At 42.4% G+C, this 26,222-nt stretch overlaps 1 protein-coding gene across 1 annotated transcript; it reads left to right on the top strand.

Annotated features, from left to right (window-relative positions):
* Positions 1 to 253: 253 nt before the first annotated feature.
* AICDA (activation induced cytidine deaminase) lies at positions 254 to 10,772 on the top strand. The gene is made up of 5 exons (XM_005570042.5): positions 254 to 354; positions 6,048 to 6,195; positions 7,562 to 7,832; positions 8,133 to 8,248; positions 8,715 to 10,772. Exons 1-5 carry the CDS (start codon positions 347 to 349, stop codon positions 8,766 to 8,768), a joined length of 597 nt encoding a protein of 198 aa, XP_005570099.1. The 5' UTR covers positions 254 to 346; the 3' UTR covers positions 8,769 to 10,772.
* The last annotated feature ends 15,450 nt before the right edge of the window (positions 10,773 to 26,222 follow it).

Genomic DNA, 26,222 nt, shown 5'->3' on the forward strand with positions numbered 1-26,222 from the left:
GCCTCTTGATCTTTGCTAGCTATGGAGCATGGACTGGACTTTCAGAGCAGCAGCCCTAAAGGAACCTAAACATTAAGCAGAGCTGCCCTCAATCGTTTAACCTGTGTGACTCTGCCTATGACAGCCCCACCCACCCATCTTCACTGGATCCAAATCAGGAGCAAGGCCGTTGGGGTACCTGGTGGGGGTGATGCTGTCAGGGGAGGAGCCCAAAAGGGCAAGCTCAAATTTGAATGTGAAGGGCCAATGCACTGTCAGACTGAGGCAGAGAACCATCATTAATTGAAGCAAGATTTTTCTGGCCTGAGACTTTCAGGGAGCCAAGAAAGACACTCTGGACACGGCTATGGACAGGTAAAGAGGCAGTCTCCTCATGGGTGATTGCACTGGCCTTCCTCTCAGAGCAAATCTGAGTAATGAGACTGGTAGCTATCCCTTTCTCTCATATAACTGTCTGACTGATAAGATCAGCTTGATCAATATGCATATATATATTTTTGATCTGTCTCCTTTTGTTCTATTCAGATCTTATATGCTGTCAGCCAATTCTTTCTGTTTCAGACTTCTCTCGATTTCTCTCTTTTTCATGTGGCAGAAGAAGTAGTGTGTACAATGTACTGATTCGTCCTGAGATTTGTACCATGGTTGAAACTAATTTATGGTAATAATATGAACATAGCAAATCTTTAGAGACTCAAATCATGAAAAGGTAATAGCAGTACTGTACTAAAAATGGTAGTGTCAATTTTCATAATAATTTTGTACATATTCAACAATAAAACAACTTGAAGACACACTTTCCTAGGGAGATGTTACTGAAATAATTTAGCTATAGTAAGACAATTTGTAATTTTAGAAATGCCAAACATTTTAAGTTAATTGCTTGAAAGTCACTTTGATTATGTCCATTACAAGGAGAAAAATTCATTCAAGCAAGTTATTTAATGTTAAAGGACTAATTGTTAGGCAGTTAATGGCACTTTTACTATTAACTAATCTTTCCATTTGCTCAGACATAGCTTAACTTACCTCTCAGGTGTGAATTTGGTTAAGGTCCTCACAATGTTTTTATTTGCAGTTTTTGAGCAGTTAATATCATAGAACTTACTCTATTCCTACCTTTATGATTACTATGAATGTATGAGAATAATGCCTAATCCTTATACTTTACCTCAATTTAATTCCTTTATAAAGAACATGCATTACATAATTAAGATTTTTTAAAAATATATTTTTTTGTAGAGACGGGGTCTTAGACCAGCCCAGGCTGGTCTCTAAGTCCTGGCCTCAAGCAATCCTCCTGCCTGGGCCTCCTAAAGTGTTGGAATTACAGACATGAGCCATCACATTCAATATACAGAATAAAGATTTTTAATGGAGGACTTAATATCCTTCAGAAAATTTTCTTGAGGGCAAACAATATCAAATGTCTCCTCAGTTTACACTGAGATTTTGAAAACAAGTCTGAGGTATAGGTCCTTGTGAAGGGTCCATTGGAAATACTTGTTCGAAGTAAAATGCAAAGCAAAGGTAAACTCAGCAGTTGAAATTCAGAGAAAGACAGAAAAGGAGACAAGATGAAATTCAATAGGACGAAAGAGCGATTAATATCATCATTAAAGAGGAGAGTATCTGTGGCGCTCATCGGTGATGGCAAAATGACTTGGTCAGGCTTATTTTTAACCCGCTTGTTTCTGGTTTGCACGGCTGGGGATGCAGCTAGGGTTCTGCTTCAGGGAGCACAGCTGTCCAGGCAGCTGTCAGCCTGCAGGCTTGAAACACTCCTTCGGCAAAGTGCTTCCTACCCCGGAGAGAAATGACCAGAACAGGGAGCTGGAAACAGGCCCCTAACCAGAGAAGGGAAGTAATGGATCAACAAAGTTAACTAGCAGGTTAGGATCATGCAATTCATTTCGCTCTGACTGGTAACATGTGACAGAAACAGTGCAGGCCTATGGCATTTTCATGTAGAGTAGGACCCAAAAATCCACCCGAAGTCCTTTATCTGTGCCACATCCTTCTTATCTAGACTTCCAGGACACTTTTTCTTCCTTATGATAAGGCTCTCTCTCTATCTCTCTACACACACACACATCCCACCAACCAAGGTGCATGTAAAAAGAGGTGGCTTCCTTTGCCTTTCTCATCTATACAGCTCAGGAGGGTAAGTTAAATAGAAAAGAGATTTATTGGTAAGAGATGATGCTTAATTAACCCTGGGCCTCAAAGGGAGAATTGCTTTTCTTTTTCTTCTGTACTTATTAAGCACCTATTATGTGTTGAGCTTATATATATAAAAGGTTATTATATGCTAATATAGTAATAGTAATGGTGGTTGGTACTATGGTAATTACCATAATAATTATTATCCTTTTAAAATAAAGCTAATTATTATTGTATCTTTTTTAGTATTCATTTTATGTTTCTTATGCTTTTTATTTTTTTAAAGACAATCTCACCCTATTACCCAGGCTGGAGTGCAGTGGTGCAATCATAGCTTATCTGCAGTCTTGAACTCCTGGGCTCAAGCAATCCTCCTGCCTTGGCCTCCCAAAGTGTTGGGATACAGTCATGAGCCACTGCATCTGGCCTAGTATCCATTTAGATCAAAATATGCATTTTTAATTTTAAAATAATATGGCTAATTTTTACCTTACATAATGTGTATACTGGTAATAAAGCCAGTTTGCTGCCTAAGGTTTAAAGTGCTTTCCAATAAGCTTCATGTATGTGGGGGGAGACATTTAAATTGAAACAGATGGCCGGGTGTAGTGGCTCACCCCTATAATCCCAGCACTTTGGGAGGCTGAGGTGGGTGGATCGCTTGAGCCCAGGCAGCCTGAGCAACATGGCAAAACCTTGTTTCTATAAAAAAATACAAAAATTAGCTGGACATGGTGGCATGTGCGTGTGGTCCCAGCTACTAGGGGGCCGAGGCAGGAGAATCTGGAACCCAGGAGGTCAAGGCTGCACTGAGCAATGCTTGCGCCACTACACTCCAGCATGGGTGACAGGACTAGAACTTGCCTCAAAAAAATAATAAGAAAAATGAAAAATAAATGGAAGCAACTACAAAGAACTGTTGTCCTAGATTATCTCCTTAGTTAGGCTGATGTTTTGGTATTTAACTTTTAACGTCAGGGTCTATCACTGGCACTACATTACTAAAATATCAATTCTCAATGTATATCCACACAAAGACTGGTACATGAATGTTCATAGTACCTTTATTCACAAAACCCTGAAGTAGAGACTATCCAAATATTCACCACCAAGCGAACAAATAAACAACATGTGCTATATCCATGCAATAGAATACCACCCTGCAGGACAAAGGAAGAAGGTACTTTGGGATGAATCCCAAAGTCATGACGCTAAATGAAAGAAGTCAGACACGAAGGAGGAGATAATGTATGCTATACGAAATTCTAGAAAATGAAAGTAACTTATAGTTACAGAAAGCAAATCAGGGCAGGCATAGTGGCTCACACTTATAATCCCAGCACTTTGAGAGTCCAAATGGGAGGATTGCTAGAACTCAGGAGTTTAAGACCAGCCTGGGCAACACAGTGAAACTCCATTCTCCATAAAAAGAGGAAAAAAAGAAAGCAAATCAGTGGTTGCCCTGTGGGGAGGGGAAGGTTTGCAAAGGGGGAGGAAGAAGCTCTGGTGGGGTGAGGGTGGTGATTCAGCTTCTGTATCCTGACTGTGGTAGCAGTTTGGGGTGTTTACACCCAAAAATATTCGTAGAATTATGCATCTTAAATGGTTGAAGTTTACTGTATGTAAATTATACCTCAATGTAAGAAAAAATAATGAGTAAGAAAAGTTTCAATTCTCTTGCCAGCAAACGTTATTCAAATTCCTGAGCCCTTTACTTCGCAAATTCTCTGCACTTCTGCCCCGTACCATTAGGTGACAGCACTAGCTCCACAAATTGGATAAATGCATTTCTGGAAAAGACTAGGGACAAAATCCAGGCACCACTGTGCTTTCATATCAGCCATGCTGTACAGCTTGTGTTGCTGTTTGCAGCTGCAATGGGGACTCTTGATTTCTTTAAAGAAACTTGGGTTACCAGAGTATTTCCACAAATGCTATTCAAGTTAGTGCTTATGATATGCAAGACACTGTGCTAGGAGCCAGAAACCAAAGAGGAGGAGAAATCAGTCATTATGTGGGAATAGCATAGCAAGATATTTGGATTATTTTGCCTAGTTAAAAAAGCAGCAGAGTACAAAATCACCCATGCAATCAGTATAATCCAAATTATGTAAATATGTGCCTGTAGAAAGACTAGAGGAATAAACACAAGAATCTTCACAGTCATTGTCATTAGACACTATGTCTAATTATCATTATTAGACACTGATATTCGAGATTTTAAAAATCTTTAATATTTTAAAATTTAGAGTTCTTCTATTTTTCCATAGTATTCAAGTTTGACAATGATCAAATATTACTCTTTCTTTCTTTTTTTTTCTTGAGGTGGAGTTTTGGTCTTGTTGCCCACGCTGGAGTGGAATGGCGTGACCGTAGCTAACTGCAACCTCCGCCTCCTGGGTTCAAGCAATTCTGTCGCCTCAGCCTCCTGGGTAGCTGGGATTACAGGCGCTTACCACCACACTTGGCTAATGCTTGTATTTTTAGTAGAAATGGGGTTTCACCATGTTGGCCAGGCTGGTCTCAAACTCCTGACTTCAGGTGATCCACCTGCCTCGGCCTCCCAAAGTGCTGGGATTACAGGTGTGAGCCACCATGCCCAGCCAAGTGTTGCTCTTATACATTAAAAAACAGGTGTGAGCCACGGTGCCCAGCCAGGTATTACTCTTATACATTAAAAAATAGGCCGGTGGAGTGGCTTATGCCTGTAATCCCAGCACTTTGGGAGGCCAAGGTGAGCAGATCACCTGAAGTCAGGAGTTCGAGGCCAGTCTGGCCAAGATGGTGAAACACCGTCTCTACCAAAAATACAAACATTACCTGGGCACAGGGGTGGGTGCCTGTAATCCCAGCTACACAGGAGGCTGAGGTGGGAGGATCTGCTGACCCTGGGAGATTTGCCTGAGCCTGGGAGGTTGAGGCTACAATAAGCCAACATCATGCCAGTGTACTTCAGCCTGGGCAACAAAGTGAGACCTTATCTCAAAAAAAAAAAAAAAAAAATTAAAAAAAGAAATTTAGATTGAGGTCCAACTGTAAAAAGTGGCCTAAACACCACATTAAAGAGTTTGGAGTTTATTCTGCGGGCAGAAGAGAACCATCGGGATTCTTCAGCATGGAAATGGCATGGTGCACCTGGGTTTTTGTGAGATCATGGTGGTGACACTGTGAGAATGTTATTTTGGAGGGACTGGAGGCAGAGAGACCAGTTAAAAGGCCAGCACAACAGATAAGGAGGAACAAAATGGGGGCTTGGACCGAAGCAGAGAACCGCAGACAGAGAAGGTACCAATTCAAGATATATTGGGGGGTTTGAATCAGCACATTTAGATGATGAATTAAATATGAGGACCGAGGAAGAAGAAATGAGTCAAGGATGCTAACCTGCTTACCTGAGGTGGCAAAGGAGAGGCAGTTTAGGACAGGGGGCAGTTGAGGAATATCGTTTTGAGCATTTTGAGTTTGAGGTACAAGTTGGACACTTAGGTAAAGACTGGAGGGGAAATCTGAAAATATAATTATGGGACTGAGGAACAAGTTTTTTATTTTTTGTTTTGTTTTCTTGTTGAAGAACAAATTTAATTGTAATTCCAAGTCATCAGCATCTAGGAGACAGTGGCAGGAGGTGACCGTCTTGTGAGTAAGGGTTTGGGGTCCTTGATGAGTATCTCTCAATTGGCCTTAAATATAAGCAGGAAAAGGAGTTTATGATGGATTCCAGGCTCAACAGGGCTCAGTAGGGCTCAGGCATCCAGCAGAGGAAGCCAGAGCATCTTCTTTGGTTTAGCCCAAGTAACGACTTCTTTAAAAAGCTGAAGGAAAATCTAGAGTGATCAGATAATAAACTGTACTCTTGCATTTTCTCTCCCTCCTCTCACCCACAGCCTCTTGATGAACCGGAGGAAGTTTCTTTATCACTTCAAAAATGTCCGCTGGGCTAAGGGTCGGCATGAGACCTACCTGTGCTATGTAGTGAAGAGGCGGGACAGTGCTACTTCCTTTTCACTGGACTTTGGTCATCTTCGCAATAAGGTATCAATTAAAGTCTGCTTTGCAAGCAGTCTAATGGTCAACTGTAAGTGCTTTTAGAGCCACCTGCTGATGGTATTACTTCCATCCTTTTTTGGCACTCGTGTCTCTATTACATTCCTCAAATCCTTTTTTTCTTTCTTTTTCCATGTCCATGCACCCATATTAGACGTGGCCCAAAATATGTGATTTAATTCCTCCCCAGTAATGCTGGGCACCCTAATGCCACACTTTCCTTCAATGCCAAGAACAACTGCTCCCAAAATTTTTACCCGCTTTCCTCAGCCTCTGAATTGCCTTTGAGATTAATTAAGCTAAAATCATTTTTATTTGGGAGAATATTATCAGCTTGTTCAAGCAAAAATTTTAAATGTGAAAAACAAATTGTGTCTTAAGCATTTTTGAAGATTAAGGAAGAAGAATTTGGGAAAAAATTAACAGTGGCTCAATTCTGTTTTCCAAATGATTTCTTTTCCCTCCTGTTCACATGGATCATAGACCAGTGAATACATTCAACATGGTGATCCCCAGAAAACTCAGAGAAGCCTCAGCTGATTGATGAATTAAACTGATCTTTCAGCTACCCGAGAGAATTACATTTCCAAGAGACTTCTTCACCAAAATCCAGACGGGTTTACATAAACTTCTGCCCGTGGGTATCTCCTTTATCCTAACATGCTGTGACCTCTGGACTTGGCGGAATCTCAGGGAAGCATCCATGGGGTGGAAGGTCATCATATGGTTCATTGTTTGATGGTTATATTACCATGCAATTTTCTTTGCCTACATTTGTATTAGGTACATGCCAGTCTCCTTCCTATCTGGTGACATGACACATTCTATTTCAGAAGGCTTTGGTTTTACCAAGCACTTTCATTTACCTTTCGTGGCAGTGCCTAGTACTTCTCTTACAACACCCATCTGTCTGCTTTACCAAAATCTATTTCCGCTTTTCAGATCCTCATAAACTGTCCTACCTCTACCTAGTGGTCCAGGTATATTTCCACAATGTTACATCAACAGGCACTTGCAGCCATTTTCCTTCTCAAAAGGTGCAAAAAGCAACTTCATAAACACAAATTAAATCTTCGGTGAGGCAGTGTGACACTGCTTCCTCCAAACTCAGCGCACTTCATCTTCCTCATTCCGCAAAAACCCATAGCCTTCCTTCACTCTGCAGGACTAGTGCAGCCAAGGGTTCAGCTCTACCTACTGGTGTGCTCTTCCGAGCAAGTTGCTTAGCCTCTCTGTAACACAAGGACGGTAGCTCCTAGCATCCCCAAAGATCATTGTAGGAGACAATGACGAAGGCTACCAGAGCCGCAAGAAAAGTCAGTGAATGTTAGCGGGGTCTTCTCTGTCTCCGCAGTCCGGCTGCCACGTGGAATTGCTCTTCCTCCGCTACATCTCGGACTGGGACCTAGACCCTGGCAGGTGCTACCGCGTCACCTGGTTCACCTCCTGGAGCCCCTGCTACGACTGTGCCCGACATGTGGCCGACTTTCTGCGAGGGAACCCCAACCTCAGTCTGAGGATCTTCACCGCGCGCCTCTACTTCTGCGAGGACCGCAAGGCTGAGCCTGAGGGGCTGAGACGGTTGCACCGCGCCGGGGTGCAAATAGCCATCATGACCTTCAAAGGTGCGAAAGGGCCTTCCGCGCAGGCGCAGTGCAGCAGCCCTCATTCGGGATTGCGATGCAGAACGAATGAGTCAGTGGGGAAGCACCAGGGGAAGAAGTGGGCGGGGATTCTGGTTCACCTTTGGAGCCGAAATTAAAGGTTACAAGTAGAGAAAAGAGTAAATGGCTCAGAGCCAAGGCCCTGAGGAAATAAGAAAATGGGGCCAGGTTGCTTTCTTTTCCCTCGATTTGGAACCTAAACTGTCTTCTACCACCACATCCCCGCCTTTTTTTCTTTCTTTCTTTCTTTTTTTTTTAAAGATTATTTTTACTGCTGGAATACTTTTGTAGAAAATCGTGAAAGAACTTTCAAAGCCTGGGAAGGGTTGCATGAAAATTCAGTTCGTCTCTCCAGACAGCTTCGGCGCATCCTTTTGGTAAGGGGCTTCCTTGCTTTTTAAATTTCCTTTCTTTCTCTGTAGTCTTTTTTGGAGCTTCGTATATTTCTTATATTTTCTTATTGTTTAATCACTCTCAGTTTTCATCTGATGAAAACTTTATTGCTTCTCCACATCAGCTTTTTCTTCTGCTCTTTCACCATTCAGAGCCCTCTGCTAAGGTTCCTTTTCCTTCCCTTTTCTTTCTTTTGTTGTTTCACATTTTTAAATTTCCGTCTATCCCCAGGGTTGTGTTTCCTTCCTGGTCAGAATTCTTTTCTCCTTTTTTTTAAAGAAAAACAAAAACACAAAGCAAAACAAAAAATCCCAAAAAACTCTTTCCCAATTTACTTTCTTCCAAAATGTTAGAAAGCCATCCATTCAGTTTAGAAGCCTCTCCGGCCCCACTAGCCTCCAACTGAGTTTTGAAGCCATTCACTCAATTTGCCCCTCTCTTTCTCTACAGCCCCTGTATGAGGTTGATGACTTACGAGACGCATTTCGTACCTTGGGACTTTGATAGCAACTTCCAGGAATGTCACACACGATGAAATATTTCTGCTGAAGACAGTGGATAAAAAACAATCCTTAAGTCTTCTCTGTTTTTCTTCTTCAACTCTCATTTTCTTAGAGTTTAGAGAAAAAATATTTATATGCGACTCTTTAAAAAGATCTATGTCTTGAAAATAGAGAAGGAACACAGGCCTGACCAGGGACATGCTGCAATTGGTGCAGTTTTGAATGCAACATTGTCCCCTACTGGGAATAACAGAATGGCAGGACCTGGGAGCATCCTAAAGTGTCAACGCTTTTCTATGACTTTTAGGTGGGATGAGAGCAGAAGGTAGATCCTAGAAAGCATGGTGAGAGGATCAAAAGTTTTTATATCAACATCCTTTATTATTTGACTCATTTGAGTTAACAATGGTGTTAGTGATAGATTTTTCTATTCTTTTCCCTTGATGTTTACTTTCAAGTAACACAAACTCCTCCATCAGGCCATGATCTATAGAACCTCCTAATGAGAGTATCTGGGTGATTGTGATCCCAAACCATCTCTCCAAAGCATTAATATCCAATCATGTGCTGTATGTTTTAATCAGCAGAAGCATGTTTTTATGTTTGTATAAAAGAAGATTGTTATGGGTGGGGATGGAGGTATAGACCATGCATGGTCATCTTCAAGCTATTTTAATAAAGGATCTTAAAATAGGCAGGAGAACTGTGAACAAGACACCCTAATAATGGGTTGATGACTGATGTAGCAAATCTTCTGGAAACACAAACTCTTTTAAGGAAGTCCCTAATTTAGAAATACCCACAAACTTCATATATCATTATTAGCAAACAATTGGAAGGAAGTCCCTTGAATGTTGAGAAGAGGAAAATCTATTGGCTCTCCTGGGTCTCTTAATCTCAGAAATGCCAATCAGGTCAAGGTCTGCTACTTTTTGTATGTGTGTGATGCTTCTCCCAAAGGTATATTAACTATATAAGAGAGTTGTGACAAAACAGAATGATAAAGCTGCCAACAATAAAACACACGCTTATAGTTCTAGCTGCTTGGGAGATTGAGGAGGGAGGATGACTTGAAGACAGGTGTTCAAGGCCAGCCTGGGCAACATAGCAAGACCCTGTCTCTTCAAAAAAGAAAAAAAAAAAAAGAGAGAGAGAGAGGGCCGGGCGTGGTGGCTCATGCCTGTAATCCCAGCAGTTTGGGAGGCCGAGCTGGGCGGATCACCTGTGGTCAGGAGTTTGAGACCAGCCTGGCCAACATGGCAAAACCCCGTCTCTACTAAAACTACAAAAATTAGCCAGGCATGGTAGCAGGTGCCTGTAATCCCAGCTACTTGGGAGGCTGAGGCAGGAGAATCGCTTGAACCCAGGAGGTGGAGGTCACAGTGAGCCGAGATCGTGCCATTGCACTCCAGCCTGGGTGTTAAGAGCAAGACTCTGTATTAAAAAAAAAAGAAAGAAAGGGGAAAAAAAAGAGAGAGAGAGAGAAAGAGAACAATATTTGGGAGAGAAGGATGGGAAAGCATTGCAAGGAAATTGTGCTTTATCCAACAAAATGTAAGGAGCCAATAAGGGATTCCCTATTTATCTCAATTTGGTGTCTATTTGTCCCTAACAACTGTCTTTGATGGTGAGAAAAATATTCAGAATAACTATATCCGTGTGCAGTTATTACCTAGCAACCCTTGCAGTGAAGATGAACAGATCCATAGGAAAACTTGTATACACAGCTGTCTTATTTTAATCTTATTGTACATAAGTTTGTAAAAAAGTTAAATATTAAAAATTGTTACTTCATGTATTCATTTATATTTTATATTATTTTGTGTCTAATGATATTTTTATTAACATGATTTCCTTTTCTGATATATTGAAATGGATTCCCAAAGCTTCATAAATTTATAACTGTAGGAATGATTCTAATAACAATGTATGTAATTGTAACATTGAAGTAATGGTGCTATGAAGCCATTTCTCTTGATTTTTAGTAAACTTTTATGACAGCAAATTTGCTTCTGGCTCACTTTCTATCAATTAAATAAATGATAAATAATTTTGGAAGTTTTGAAGATAAAATACCAAGTGTAATAATATAAAAGTGATTTATATTAAGTTAAAATAAAAAATCAGTATGATGGGATAAACTTGAGAGTCCAGAAGTTATCCCATACATCTGTAGTCAACTAATTTCTCACAAGGGTGTAAGCACCATTCATTAGAGCAAAAATGATCTTCTCAACAAATGGTGCTGAGCTAATTGGATATTACATGCAAAGGAATGAATTTGAGTCTCTACTACACACTGTATATAAAAATTAAAGACTCTAGGCCCGGCGCGGTGGCTCAAGCCTGTAATCCCAGCACTTTGGGAGGCCGAGACGGGCGGATCACGAGGTCGGGAGATCGAGACCATCCTGGCTAACACGGTGAAACCCCGTCTCTACTAAAAAAATACAAAAAACTAGCCGGGCGAGGTGGCGGGCGCCTGTAGTCCCAGCTACTCGGGAGGCTGAGGCAGGAGAATGGCGTGAACCAGGGAGGCGGAGCTTGCAGTGAGCTGAGATCCGGCCACTGCACTCCAGCCTGGGCGACAGAGCGAGACTCCGTCTCAAAACAAAACAAAACAAAACTAAACAAAACAAAACAAAAAAAGACTCATCAAATACCTAAATATTAGAGCCTAAATTATAAACCCTTAGAGAGAAACATAGGTAAAAATTTGTATGACTTTAGATTAGGCAACAGTTCCTTAATTATGACACCAAAAGCACAAGTAACCAAAGACAAAAATAAGTTGGACTTCATCAAAATTAAAAATCTTTGTGCATCAGAGGACACTTAGTAATAAAGTGAAAAGACAACCCACAGAAGTAGTAGAAAACACTTGCAAATCATATATCTGATAAGGGCTGTGATATTATGATATATGTTGGTTATTGTCCATAGTTCCTGGCTTATAACCCCCCCCAACCCTTATTACAGTCATGTTATAAGGTTGGATGGTTTAGACCTCAGAAGCAAAACTGTCTCTCTGACCTTCTCCTGCCCTCCTGTCTCTGGCCCCTCATTCTTCCCTGAGGCCATCCATAAAAACTAGAATCTCTCTTCCACAAGGTAGTCAAAGAAACCAGCACCTCCTTTCCCCCAAACCAGTCATAAAACCTAAAAATACTACTCTAATTCCCCCTCTTTTCCATATAAACACTGGCTATAAAGAAATAATCTGACTGGGCATGATGGCTCATGCCTGTAATCCCAGCGTTATGGGAGGCCGAGGCGGGCGGGTGGCCTGAGCCTTGGAGTTCAAGACCAGCCTGGGCAACACAGTGAGACCCCCGTCTCTACAAAACGTAGCCGGGCATGGTAGCACACATCTGTAGTCCCAGCTACTCAGGAGGCTGTCTCAAAAACAAAAAACAAACAAACAAACAAACAAACTGACCTATCTTGTTGGACTGTAGATCATGAGACCTTCATTCCCGACAGGGTCCTGCCCATATCTTGGGTGAAGGAATGCTGCACAGAGAGGCCAAGAAGAATCTGGACAGACAGGCCTTGCTGGGTTTCCCCATTCTATTAGCATTAGCTCATACCTTTTTTTCTTTTTCTTTTTTGAGACAGAGTCTAGCTCTGTCACCCAGGCTGGCACGCAGTGGTGTGATCTCAGCTCACTGCAACCTCCGCCTTCTGGGCTCAAGCAATTCTACTGCCTCAGCCTCCCAAGTAGTTGGGACTACAGGCGCCTGCCACCATGCCTGGCTAATTTTTGTATTTTTAGTAGCGATGGGGTTTCATCATATTGGTCAGGCTGGTCTTGAACTCCTGACCTTGGGTGATTTGCCCGCCTTGGCCTCCCAAAGTGCTGGGATTACAGACGTGAGCCACTGTGGCCAGTCTTGATCATACCCTTTTTTCTAATCACAATTTTACGTGGTTGTCCATGCTTCAGTTATACCTATCCAATGAAGTCTCCATAAAGCCCAAGAGGACAGGGTTTAGGGAGCTTTCAGAGAGTTAAACACAAGAAGGTAAACAAAAACTCATCCATGCCTACAGTGCAGGTCTACAGAAAAATACAAAAACAAAAACAAAAAATTCCAAACTCATCTGTGTCCTGGGAGAGTGGTGTACCACATCTCGGCGGGTACAGAAGCTTCTGTGCTCAGGAACCTTCTAGACCTTGCCCTATGTATCTCTTCATCTGGCTGTTTATTTGTGTCATTATCCTTTGTAATAAACCAGTAAACATAAGTATTTCCCTGAGTTCTGTGGGCAGTCCTAATGAATTAATCAAACCCAACGAAGGTCATGGGAACCCCAACTTGAAGTAACCGGTCAGAAGTTCCAGAGGTCTGGACGTGTGACTGGTGGGAGCGTGGGGATAATCTTGTGGGACTGAACCCTCAACTGCGGGATCTGAAACTGTCCAGGTAGATAGTGTCTGAATTGAACTGGAGGATACCCGGTTTGTGTCTGCTGCAGAATAGATTGCTTGCATTGATTACAGAAGTCTCCTGTGTTGATTGTGGCTGTGGTATGAGAACAGAGGGAAAAACACTTTGTGTATTTTTTCTACTCAAGAGTCTAGTATCCAGAACATCTAAAGAACTCTTAGGTTGGACACGGTGGCTAATGTCTGTAATCCCAGCACTTTGGGAGGCTGAGGAGGGAGGATTGCTTGAGCCCAGGAGTCCAAGACTAGCCTGGGAAACATGGTGAGACCCAATCTCTACAAAAAATTTTAAAAAATTAGCTGGACGGGTGCTGTGAGCCTGTGGTCTCAGATACATGGAAGGCAGAGGCAGATGATCTCTTGAGCCCCGCAAGCCGAGGCTACAGTGAGCCATGTTCACACCACTGCACTCTATCCTGTGTGACAGAGCAATATTCTGCCTCAAAAAAAAAAAAAAAAAGAGAGAGAGAGAACAAAACTCTTATAATTCAACAACAAAAGACAAACAACCTCATTAAAAAATGGCCAAATTGCCACTTAAAAGACTTAAGCAGACATTTCTTCAAATATTTACAAATGGTCAATAAGCACATGAAAAGATACTCAATATCATTAGTCACTAGGGACATGCAAATTAAAACCACAAAGAAATACTATTTTATATCTACGATGGTGGCGATAAACAAACTAACAAACAAAAAAACCCAATAACGAGTACTGTAGAAATTGGAACCCTCATATATTGGCTGGTGAAAATATAAAATGGTGCAGCAGTTGTGGAAAACAGTTTGGCAGTTCCTCTAAAGTTAAACATAGAATTACCATATGACCCAGCAATTCTACTCCTGGGTATATATCTAAGAGAATTAGAGACATGTGTTTAAACTAAAACTTGTACAGGAATGTTCAAAAAAACATATTCATAATGGCCAAAAAGTAGACACACCATCAACTAATGAATAAACAAAAGGTGGTATATCTACACAATGGAATTTTATTCAGCTATAAAAATGAATGAATTGCTGATACATGCTACAACATGGATAAACCTTGCAAACATTGTGCTGTGTGAAAGAATTTAGACACAAAAAGTCACTCATTGTATGATTCAGTTCATATAAAATGTCCAGAAGAGGAAAATCCATAGAGACAGAAAAATTTGTGGTTGTCATGGACTGGAGGGAGGGGGAAATGAGGAGTGTCTACTTAATGGTTATGAGATTTTTCTTTTAAGGGTGATGAAAATAGCCTGGAGTTAGATAGTAGAATTATACACATTTTTTAAAAGGCAGTATGACTTTTATTTTCTTTTCTTTTTGTTCTTTTCTTTTTTTTTTTTTTGAGATAGAGTCTTACTCTGTCGCCTAGGCTGGAGTGCAGTGGCATGATCTCAGCTCACTGCAACCTCTGCTTCCTGGGTTCAAGTGATTCTCCTGCCTCAGCCTCCTGAGTAGCTGGAACTACAGGCGTGTACCACAACATCCTGCTAATTTTTTGTATTTTTCATAGAGATGGGGTTTAGCCATGTTGGCCAGACTGGTTTCGAACTCCTGACCTCAAGTGATGTACCCACCTTGGCCTCCCAAAGTGCTGGGATTATAGGCATGAGCCATCGTGCTCAGCCGACAATAATTATTTTTAAGATTTCATGAGAAATAGAGTTTATTTATTTATTTATTCTTCCAAATATTTGTTGATGAACTGTACTATGTGCATAACATTGTGACATCATGAAGCTATATGAAGAAAGTTTTTAATTAAAAAGTCTCTGCCTTCAATAAGCTTTGGCAATCCACGTACATGGATAAAATATTATATGAAGTTTTAAAATGAAAGTTGGCAGCCAAGCACAGTGGCTCACACCTGTAATCCCAGCACTTTGAGAGGCCGAGGTGGGTGGATCGCCTGAGGTCAGGAGTTCGAGACTGGCCTGGCCAATATGGTGAAACCCTGTCTCTACTAAAAATACAAAGATTAGCTGGGCTTGGTGGTGCGCGCCTGTAATCCCAGCTACTTGGGAGGTTGAGGCAGGAGAATCGCTTGAACCCAGGAGGCGGAGGTTGTAGTGAGCCGAGATCATGCCACTGTACTCTAGCCTGGGCAACAAGAGCAAAACTCCAGCTCAAAAAAAATAAAATAAAATAAAATAAATTTGGGGAACTTTTCATCACAGAAAGCATTATTCATAGTATTTCAGAATTTTAAGCCTTTATTTCAAACTTTTTTTTCTTTTTTGAGATAGAGGCTTGCTCTGTTGTTCAGGCTGGAGTGTACTAGCATGATCTTAGCTCACTGCAACCTCTGATTCTCAGGCTGGTCAAGCAATTATCTTGCCTTAGCCACCTGAGTAGCTGGGATTACAGGCATGCACCACCATGCCTGGCTAATTTTTGTATTTTTGGTAGACACAGGGTTTCGCCATGTTGGCTAGGCTGGTCTTGAATTCCTGACCTCAAGTGATCTGCCCACCTTGGCCTCCCAAAGTGCTGGGATTACAGGTGTGAGCCACCATGCCCGGTCCTATTTCAAACTTAAAAATTGTGTTATATGACTTACAAATCTAATTTTTTGCATTAAATGACAACCACTTTCACTTCTTCTTTAATATTGGAGCAACCCAAGATAGAGATTATACTTTTAAAAACAAAAGTATTATTTTTTTGGGACTGAATCTTGCTCTGTTGCGTGGGATAGGTCAGAGTGGTGAAAGAAGCTATAGGGAAAGAAGCAGGCCTTTTGAAAGGTCAGAAGGCTCTGTAAAGCTTCTGGGGAGAATAAACTGGAGGCAGCTGTTCACTTATCCCGAGGCAGAGGGCGAGAAATAGGTACAAGGAAGTATAGGGGAATTTATCTAAATAGCCTTGCTTACCCATGTTGCCCAGAAACCACCTGTGGTCATCCAAGCGTGACTGCTCCCAGTAAGGGGAAACAATAAAGTTAATTACCTGCAGATTGTGTTTGCACCAGGCTTTCACATTATGTTTGTACTAAATAAATGCAAGCAGCTCCAGCTGCTCCACACTGCTCACCCTGTTGGCAGTCCCCTAGCAGCTCTTACACTGTATACCTGTGTCTGAGTACTCCTTTCATCCGTCGCTTGGCCAGGGTCTGCGGGACAGATCCGGCATTCTGTTACTGAGGCTAGAATGCAGTGGTATGATCATAGCTCACTGTGCAGTCCCAAACTCCTAGGGTCAAGCAATCCTCCTACCTCAGTCTTTCAAGTAGCTGGGACTAAGAGCATATACCACCATGCCTGACTACTTTAAAAAAAAAAAAATTATTTGTAGAGGCTGGGCGTAGTGGCTCATGCCTGTAATCCCAGTACTTTGGGAGGCTGAGGTGGGAGGATGACTTGAGCTCAGGAGTTTGAGACCAGCCTGGGCAACATGGTAAAACCCCATCTCTACTAAAAATACAAAACATTAGCCAGGCGTGGTGGTGTGCATCTGTAGTGCCAAATACTGGGGAGGCTGAGGTGGGAGGAGCGCTTGAGTCTGGGAGACAGAGGTTGCAGTGAGCCAAGGTCGCACCACTGCACTCCTGCCCCAGCGACAGAGTGAGCCCCTGTCTCAAAATACATAAATAAATATATAAATAATTTGTAGAGGGCCAGGTGCCGTGGTGCATGCCTATAATCCCAGCACTTTGGGAGGCCGAGGCAGGAGGATCACTTGAGCCCAGACGTTTGAGACCAGCCTGGGCAACACAGTGAGACCTCATCTCTATACAGAAAAAAAAATTAATTAAAAAAATAACATAAAATATTATTTGTAGAGATACACTCTTGCTGTGTTGACCAAGCTGGTCTCAAACTCCTGGCCTCAAAGGATCCTCTTGCCTCAGTCTCCCAGAACACTGGGATTACAGACCTGAGCTGCCACATCTGGCTAAAAAATCCTATTGGCAAATTTGATTACACTATTTCCTTCCTTCCTTCGTTCGTTTGTTCCTTCCTTCATTTCCTTCCTTCCTTCCTTCCTTCCTTCCTTCCTTCCTTCCTTCCTTCCTTCCTTCCTTCCTTCCTTCCCTCCCTCCCTCCCTCCCTCCCTCCTTTCTTCTCCCTTCCCTTCCCTTCCCTTCCCTTTTCCATCCCCTTCCCTCCCTTCCCCTTCCCTCCCCTCCCTTCCCCTTCTGGAGTCTTGCTATGTTGCCCAGACTGGACTCTAACCACTAGGCTCAAATGATCCTCCTGCCACAGCCTCCCCAGTAGCAGGAACTACAGGCATGCACAACAGCACCCAGCTTACACTACTTTTAACATTTCAAATTACATCATGCATATGAACATAACTGCTTTTAACCAGTTAAAATGCTTTACAGGGCAGATTTGCAAGTAAATCTAATAAATTAAAGCTACACAATGGCAAAACAAGTTTTCTTAAATATCCTAAATATATCAATGATGTCAACAGATTTAATCAAATTTTCTCAGATCTTTCATTATTTTTGTTCATTTTATTTTATTTTTTGAGATGGAGTTTTGCTCATCACCCAGGCTGGAGGGCAATGGCCCGATCTAGGTTCACTGCAACCTCCACCTCCCGGGTTCAAGCGATTCTCCTGCCTCAGCCTCCCAAGTAGCTGGGATTACAGGCACCTGCCTGCACACCTGACTAATTTTTGTATTATTAGTAGAGACAGGGTTTCACCATGTTGGCCAGGCTGGTCTCGAATTCCTGACCTTAAGTGATCTGCCCGCTTCGGCCTCCCAAACTGTTGGGATTACAGGCATGAGCCACTGTGCCTGGCCCATTTTAAGGACTTCTTTTTAAAGACTAGTCAAATGCAGTAGTGGGAAGGTAGGGAAAGAATAGAACAAAGAGTTTAATCTGTAACTGTGAACAGTCAATTGAGATAACTTCCTACCTTTGGATCAGCCAAACTTTTCGTCTTAAAATGCCAATATCTAAAAGATCAGATTCAGCCAGGTGCAGTGACTCATGCCTGTAATCCCAGCTTTTTGGGAGGTTGAGGCGGGAGGATCACTTGAGGTCTGGAGTTTAAGAACAGCCTGGCCAACATAGTAGAACTCTTTCTCTGCTAAAAATACAAAAATTAGCCAGGTGTGGTGGTGGGTGCCTATAATCCCAGCTACTCAGGAGGCTGAGGCATGAGAATTGCTTGAATCCAAGAGGCAGAGGTTGCAGTGAGCCAAGATCTCACCACAGACCTCCAGCCTGGGCAACAGAGTGAGACTCTGTCTTAAAAAAAAAAAAAATTAGCTGGGTGTGCTGACATGTGCTTGTAGTCCTAGCTACTCAGGCTGATGTAGGAGGATTACCTGAGCCTGAGAAATTGAGGCTGCAATAAGCTGTGATTGTGCCACTGTACTCACCCTGGGTGACACAGTGACCCTCTGTCTCACACACAAAAAAAACCCTGCAAAAATAATTTGCATACCTTGATCTCATTTATGTTTTAACATGTGTATGTGTGTATGTAGATAGATAACACATGCAGACACATATAGCATTCCTTTCAAACATATATATACACATACATATATATATGCTTAGCCAAAGGGCTAAAGAGAAACTCCAACCTGTTAGCTGTGGTTATCTCCAGGAAGACAGAATAGACGAGAGAAAGAAGCACTGAATATATTTAATAATTAAAATTAAAGAAAAGAAATACTATTTTAAACTTAGGAAGCAATATAAACTTCATTATTCTATATTCTCCAGCATTTTCTTATTACTCTATAGAATATTTCACAGCTTTAAGGAGTTAAGAAAATTTCAGTAAAATTGAAATCTAGCAGAGGAGATAGCATGGTTCTCTGAGTGTCTAAAAACTGTCCTTTCACATGTGATAGCCTGAGACAGTGATCATAAAGCTATGTCTGTAGGAACCCTGTGCTATAACATTCCACAGCAATGGGATCCACCTGGATAGGGTGGCTTCAAGCACTCAAGTCATTGTTCCAACAGTGACTTACAAAACATTTTCTGAGGGTTGAACAATCTATGGGAGAGAGTTTAACAGTCAGGGTTAAACTGGAGAAAGATGACTGTACGTGGGGCTATAATGGCATAGGTGGTTATGGGGGATGGCAAGGGAGGTCCCAGATCTGCAGGGCAGGCTGTCAACAAGGGCAGGCTGGAACTCTAGGACGTGAACAATGCTCTATTCCATAGGTGGAATCTCTTCTTCAGGGAAAGCTTCAGTTCTGTTCTTAACTTCTTTCAACTAATTCAATCAGGCCCACCCAATGATCTAGAATCATCCTCCATACCTAAAAGCAATGGATGATGGGCTTCAGACATATCTACAAAATACCTTAGAGCAACACCTACTTTTGTGTTGGACTGAATAACTGAGATGGCTGTAGTGATTGGCTACTGCTTCTGTCTGGTTTTCAGGGACTGCACAGCCTCTGTCTCTCTGAATATCTCCTTTTCTCTCTAAGGGTTCCCTCCTGCTCGCCTCCCTTGTCAGCTGAATTCCTGGCTTACTCAGTTTCTGTTCTATAAGAATTTAACTTGCATGCAGCCCATCATACCCACCCCTTTCTTCACTTTCTATTTTATATTCTTAATCCTATGGCTAACGGGCATTTTTTCCCTCGAATTCCCCAAAGAGGGTCAATATCATTGTCCCTACTCATCTTTTCACCATGAAGAATGTTGATACTAAGGTGGTACTAGTGAGAATTAGCATGACAGCTATAAAACAGTTTATGAAGAATTAACTTAAAGAAAGTGAATGACTAGGTATGAAAGTTGCAAAAGGAAACTGAATTAAAAGCAAACCACCATTTTCTACACTGACTGGAGTTTTGCTCCTTGTTAACAGTTATACTTGAAGAACATATTGCGTCTGAGCCTGGGTCTTACCCAGTGGCTGTACTTCCTTGCCTAACTGGCTGTCTCTCCTGTCCCTGGCCCTGTAAACCAGTATGACTCACAAACATGTACCTAACAGCACTTAAACTCAAAGCCCAGCTTATGTTTCTCACCATCATCCCAGGACACTTTCACCTTATTTCTGTCCTACCTATGCTCTGATGAGCTCTGCTAGGTCAGTATTCTAAACTCCAGTCTCATGGAAATACCTCAATTCTAGTCTCTGTTGTTCTGGACTTTTGTTTTTGAGACAGGGCCTGGCCTACCCAGGCTGGAGTGTCATGGCATGATCTCGGCTTACTGCAATCTCCACCTCCCGGGCTCAAGGCTTCCCACCTCAGCCTCCCAAGTAGCCGAGACTACAGGCACGAGCCACCATGCCAAGCTAATTTTTGCCCCCTTTTTTTTTTGTAGACACAGGAATTCACCATGTTGCCCAGGTTGGTCTTGAACTCTTGAACTCAAATGATCTGCCAACCTTGGCCTGCCAAAGTGCTGGGATTACAGGCACAAGCCACCACGCCCAGCTCTTGTTCTAGACTTCGAATTTTCATGTTTGTTCCTGAAATGTGCATGCTGGTTTTCCTCTACTCAGGCTTAGCTCAGCCCTGCAATTCCTGATGAAGCTGCTGTTTTGGGTAAGAACAGAACTCTACAGCACAAAGGCTACAGAATTTAATTTCACTTTCTGGTGACTGTGACTGGATAGGTTGGCCATATCTTCCTCAAGCAGAGGGAAATCTTTTTTTCTGTATCACATACCTTTCGAGTGCCTGCTGTTTGTTGAACCCCATTGTAGGTGCTGGTGCTACGAAGTTAGTGAAAAACAGCCTTTCCCTTCAAAAATGCTCCTAGAGGAAGGAGAGACCAACGATACCCAATTTCAAACACAAAATCTGACACCATCATGCACAGAAACACATGGAGGATATCATCTTAAATCAGCTCACAGGTTCAAAGGCAGCTTCCGGGAGCTTATAGCACACTACGGCCTTAAACTCCTGGGCTCAAGTAATCCTCTTGACTTAATCTCCCAAGTAGCTGGGACTACAACTCCATGCCCCCATGCCTGGCTAATCTAAAATAATTTTTTAAAAGGGGAAGTATTAAGTTGGTGCACAAGTAATTGTGGTTTTGGCAAAACCGCAATTACTTTTGCACCAACCTAATAACTTAAGTTGAGGATGGTTGTGTGTTCCTCTAGTCCCAGCTACTCGAGAGGCTGAGGCAAGAGGATCACTTGAGTTTGAGGCTGTAGTGTGCTATAATCGTGCCTGTGAACAGCCACTACACTCCAGCCTGGGCAACATAGCGAGACCTTGTCTCTAACAAAAAAGTGGGAGTAACTTCATCAAACTTGCAATTTATTTATTTTATTGTTTATGTGGAGATTCTAATATGACAGAACAAACCTGTTACTTAGAAATGTCTGGCAGCAGTGTGGAGGATGACTTAGAAAGGGTGCACTGGAGACTAAAAGATTTCCTAAATGCTATTGCAGTTAGGCCTGGATAAAAGGGATAACGCCTTCATGATAAAAGGAGCTAGTGAATGCGGTGGGTGGGGGGTAGCATCTACCTTTGGCTGATCAGTTGGCACAGGTGAGGAAGAGGTTAATCCCAGGCACCAAGAGAGAAAATAGAGGAGAAAAGAAAACAGGGTGATAAAAACAATGAGTTTACTTTGGGACATACTGACAGGTAAATAATTGTATACAGAGGTATGAGTTGGAAACAATAAATTTGGTGGTTTCCAGCCTCATATTAATTCAATGAATCCATGCATGCACTTGAGGCCCCCAACATGGAAAGTCTGTAGAAATGAAAATGATAGATGATGGAGAAGCACAGATACGTGAATTATGGGAGCGGAAAGAATGATCCATGGTGAGCCTTGGAAGAGATACCCAAAGAGAAAAGGGAAACCAACAGAGTGGTTTATACAGAGACAAAAAATTAGCGAGTTTTCAGAAAGAGAGAGTGCTTACAGAGAGATAAGATAAAAAGTGCTGATTGAATTTAACAATATAGAAGTAAATAAGGCATTTAGTAGAGTAGTAAACATATTGGATTGAAGACTGAAGGAGCAGTAAAAAATTGGGGATGATGAACAACAATCAGATATTGTTCTTTTGTGAAAGTTCTGTGTGAGAGAGAATGATAGGATTTGTATTGTTTATTTTGTCCATTATCGTCTTAGACGATTGTCTGAAACATAATAGGCCCTTGATATATGTTGTTCTGATGGACTGATTGAGCTTCTTAGACTGGGCTACCAATCAAGCCCATCAACAAATTCTTAATTCTCTCAACATTGCTTGGGACCAGGCCATCCACGGTAAATACCTACTTGCTCCATGGAGGGCAGGACAGTTTTACCCAGTCCATAGTGGGTGAGGTGAGTTGGTGCCTGGTATCAGAGCAGGCCGGGGGATTACACAGCCCATTTGTCAACAGTAAATTAGTCTGGTCTTACCAAGTTGACAGATGCTAAGATACTCATCAAAAGTTCGGGGTTACATAAGCCATAATTCCTAAACAATGTGAAGGTAGATTCAGGACATCAGGCAATTTGATAGATGAGGTTATGGCCCGGAGTCCAAGATACACTAGGGACTACGAGTTTTACAAGGGTCTAAAAACTATTTGAGACCTAAAACCCAACAAATGCCTCCAAAATACCCATCTCCCCAGTGTCAAATTCCTGCAAAACCAAAGTAAATAAATGTTGGATTAAATGTCAACAAAACACAACATGCTAATTAGCCAATTGTAATTCAACTCATTAGTTTTTTGTTTTTAATTTTTTTTTTTTTTAGAGATGAGGTCTCACTATGTTGCCCAAGTTGGTCTCAAACTCCTGGTGTTAAGTGATCCTCCTGCCTCAGTCTCCCAAGGTGCTAGAATTACAGGTGTGAGCCACAGGGTCTGGCCATACACAAAAATTTATTTTGCAGGGTGGGCATGGTGTCTCATGCCTGTAATCCCTGCACTTTGGGAGGCCAAGGTGGCTGGAACACTTGACCTCAGGAGTTCAAGACCAACCTGGCCAACATAGTGAAACCCTGTCTCCACCAAAAATAGAAAAAGTAGCTGGGAGTGGTGACGTAAGCCTGTAGTCCCAGCTGCTCAGGAGCTTGAAGCAGGAGAATCTCTTGAAGAGAGGCGGAGGTTGCAGTGAGCTAAGATCGTGCCACCGCACTCCAACCTGGGTGACAGTGAGATTCCATCTCAAAAAAAATTAAAAAATAAAAACAAAGAATACTGTTGCATATGAATATGGGCAATTGATATGATGCATAGGATGGCCTTCTGTAGTGTGTGTGTGTGTGTGTGTGTGTGTGTGTGAGAGTGTGTGTGTGTATACACATATAAAATTTTATGTATATCAGCCAGGCGAGGTGGCTCATGCCTATAATCCCAGCACTGGGAGACTGAGGTGGGAAGATCACCTGAGGTCAGGAGTTCAAGACCAGCCTGGCCAACATGGTGAAACCCTGTCTCTACTAAAAACGCAAAAATTAGCCAGGTGTGATGGCAGACGCCTGTAATCCCAGCTACTCAGGAGGTAGAGGCAGGAGAATCGCTTGAACCCGGGAGGTGGAGGTTGCAGTGAGCCAGGATCGTGCCACTGCACTCCAGCCTGGGCAACAGAGCGACACTCTGTCTCAAAAAAAAAAAATTATGATGTTTTAACATGTTAAAAAATCTTTCTGACTAAAAGGAGACTGTCTCTCCTAGGGCCAGCCAATTCTTAGAGATAGCAGTCTCAGCCAGGAGCACATCTTTAATATGCAGACTAATCAGTCAAGAACCAAACCTCCTCTATCTGGTTCATAAACCCCAAGAGGCACTATTTCTCTACGTTAATCATTCAGCAGTAGATACCAGGCAACTAGGAGCCAGGTGTCTAGTATACTCTAGGGGTACTCTAGACTATAGGCGTGGCTCCTAGTTGCCTGGTGTCTAGTGCTGGGATATCTAGATACTAGATATCTAGAGTACACTAGACACCAGGCAACTAGGAACCCTGCCTATAGTTTACAGTATTCAAATTAGCCAATTCTAAACTTACCCCACTCTGTCTTATGTCTCCCCTTTCCCAAAACTGTGAGAAACGCTCTGTCCCAAACCTTCGCTTGCCTCTGTCTTCAGCATCCTGGCCACCGTGTTGTTTTCCATGTGGCCCTGCATGCCATGCCATGCCTCTGTGTCTCTGGATCCAGTATAATAAACTTTTCTTAAACCTCTCCTCTGACTGCTCTTGTGAACTCACCAGACTAATCATTCCAGAAAACAATACAAAACACTCCCAAAAGAAGGACCGTCGAAGGCCCATAGGTCTTAAAATGGTTTTGCAACCACCTTGATCCATCACTAGTGAATTTCTCTGAAAGTCGCCTCTTTCCCAAGGACATGAGCATGTCTCGTTGGTGAAAGATACCTTCACCCATCACCTAGGCTATACACTACACTGGGTATTCCCTTTAACCCCTGATTACAGTCCTTGTTTTATCAAGTACATATAGCAGACTTTTTCTTTTCTTTTCTTTCTTTTCTTTTTTTTTTTTTTTTTTTGAGACGGAGTCTCGCTCTGTTGCCCAGGCTGGAGAGCAGTGGTGCTATCTTGGCTCACCGCAAGCTCCACCTCCCGGATTCAAGCATTCTCCTGCCTCAGCTTCCCAAGTAGCTGGGACTACAGGCACCTGCCACCACGCCCGGCTAATTTTTTATGTTTTTAGTAGAGACGGGGTTTCATCGTGTTAGCCAGGATGGTCTCGATCTCCTGACCTCGTTATCACCCGTCTCGGCTTCCCAAAGTGCTGGGATTACAGGCGTGAGCCACCGTGCCCAGCCTTTTTTTTTTTTTTAAGCGACATAGTCTTGCTCCATTGCCCATTTCCCAGGCTGGAGTGCAGAGGTGTGATCATACCTCACTGCCACCTCGAATTCCTGGGCTCAAGCAATTCTACTGCCTCAGCCTCCTGAGTAGTTGGGACTCAAGGCGGGAGCCACTGTGCTTTGCTAATTTTTTTGTTGTTGTTTTTTAGAGATGGGGATATCATTATGTTGCCCAGACTGGTCTTAAACTCCTGGTCTTGAGTAATCCTCCTGCCTCAGCCTCCTAAGTAATAGGGACTACAGGTATGAACCACCATGCCCATCCCTATAGCAGATTCTTAATCATTCTAAGGTTTAACATTTTCTGGGGTTTTGGTGTTTGTTTTATTTGAGATAGGGTCTCCCTCTGTTGCACAGGCTGGAGCGCAGTAGTACAATTATAGCTCACTGCAACCTTGATCTCCTAGGCTCAGGTGATTCTCCCAGCTCAGCCTCCTGAGTAAGTGGGACTAGAGATGTGTGCCACCACACCCATCTCATTTTTTGTATTTTTTGCATAGACTGGGTTTCACCATGTTGCCCAGACAGATCTCAGACTCCTGGGCTCAAGCAATCCTCCTGCCTCGGCCTCCCCAAGTGCTGGGATTACAGGCGCTAGCCACCATGCTTGGCCACATTTTCTGGTTTTATTATTTCCCTAGAGGACTGCTTGAACTTTATTTTAAGACTGGTGTAAAGGAAAACATTACTTAGCTAGTGAGTAAGCCCAGCTGACTGTCCAGAATCTGTATTTCAGCATAGCTCTATTGTTATCTACTTTTTCATCATGTAGGAAGTAACTTCTGTTTCTTTATATAAAGGAAAAAAAACTGCCTTGAAGTGATATACTGTGTAAAAATTCACTGAAGTTGGAAAAAATGATTACTCTGTGGGATAAGGATATTAATAGGAAGCATACGATTCCATCAAAACATAACTTGGGATATGACTAAGAAATTGTACAAACATTTACACACTTAGGGATTTGGATATTCAGTAGGGTATAATGTTTCTTATTTCTTTAAGACTCTAGATTATTGTACCCCTACTGTTTACCTGATAAGTTAGGCTGGTCTTACATTGCTATAAATACCTGCCAAACCTGGTGGCTCACACCTGTAATCCCAGCACTTTGGGAGGCCGAGGCAGGCAGATTGCTGGAGCCCAGGAGTTCAAGACCAGCCTGGGCAATGTAGTGAGACCATGTCTCAATAAAAAAACCAAAAGGTTAGCTGGGTGTGGTGGTACATACCTGTAGTTCCAGCTACTCGAGAGGC

This window comes from Macaca fascicularis, chromosome 11, assembly GCF_037993035.2.
Source record: "Macaca fascicularis isolate 582-1 chromosome 11, T2T-MFA8v1.1".
NCBI classification, from domain to species: domain Eukaryota; kingdom Metazoa; phylum Chordata; class Mammalia; order Primates; family Cercopithecidae; genus Macaca; species Macaca fascicularis.

Bases quoted from the DNA above. Each gene is read 5' to 3' on its own strand.
- AICDA (XM_005570042.5), top strand. The intron at 7,833-8,132 runs GTGCGAAAGGGC...TTTTTTTTAAAG, and splicing joins AGCCATCATGACCTTCAAAG to ATTATTTTTACTGCTGGAAT. The intron at 8,249-8,714 runs GTAAGGGGCTTC...CTTTCTCTACAG, and splicing joins AGCTTCGGCGCATCCTTTTG to CCCCTGTATGAGGTTGATGA.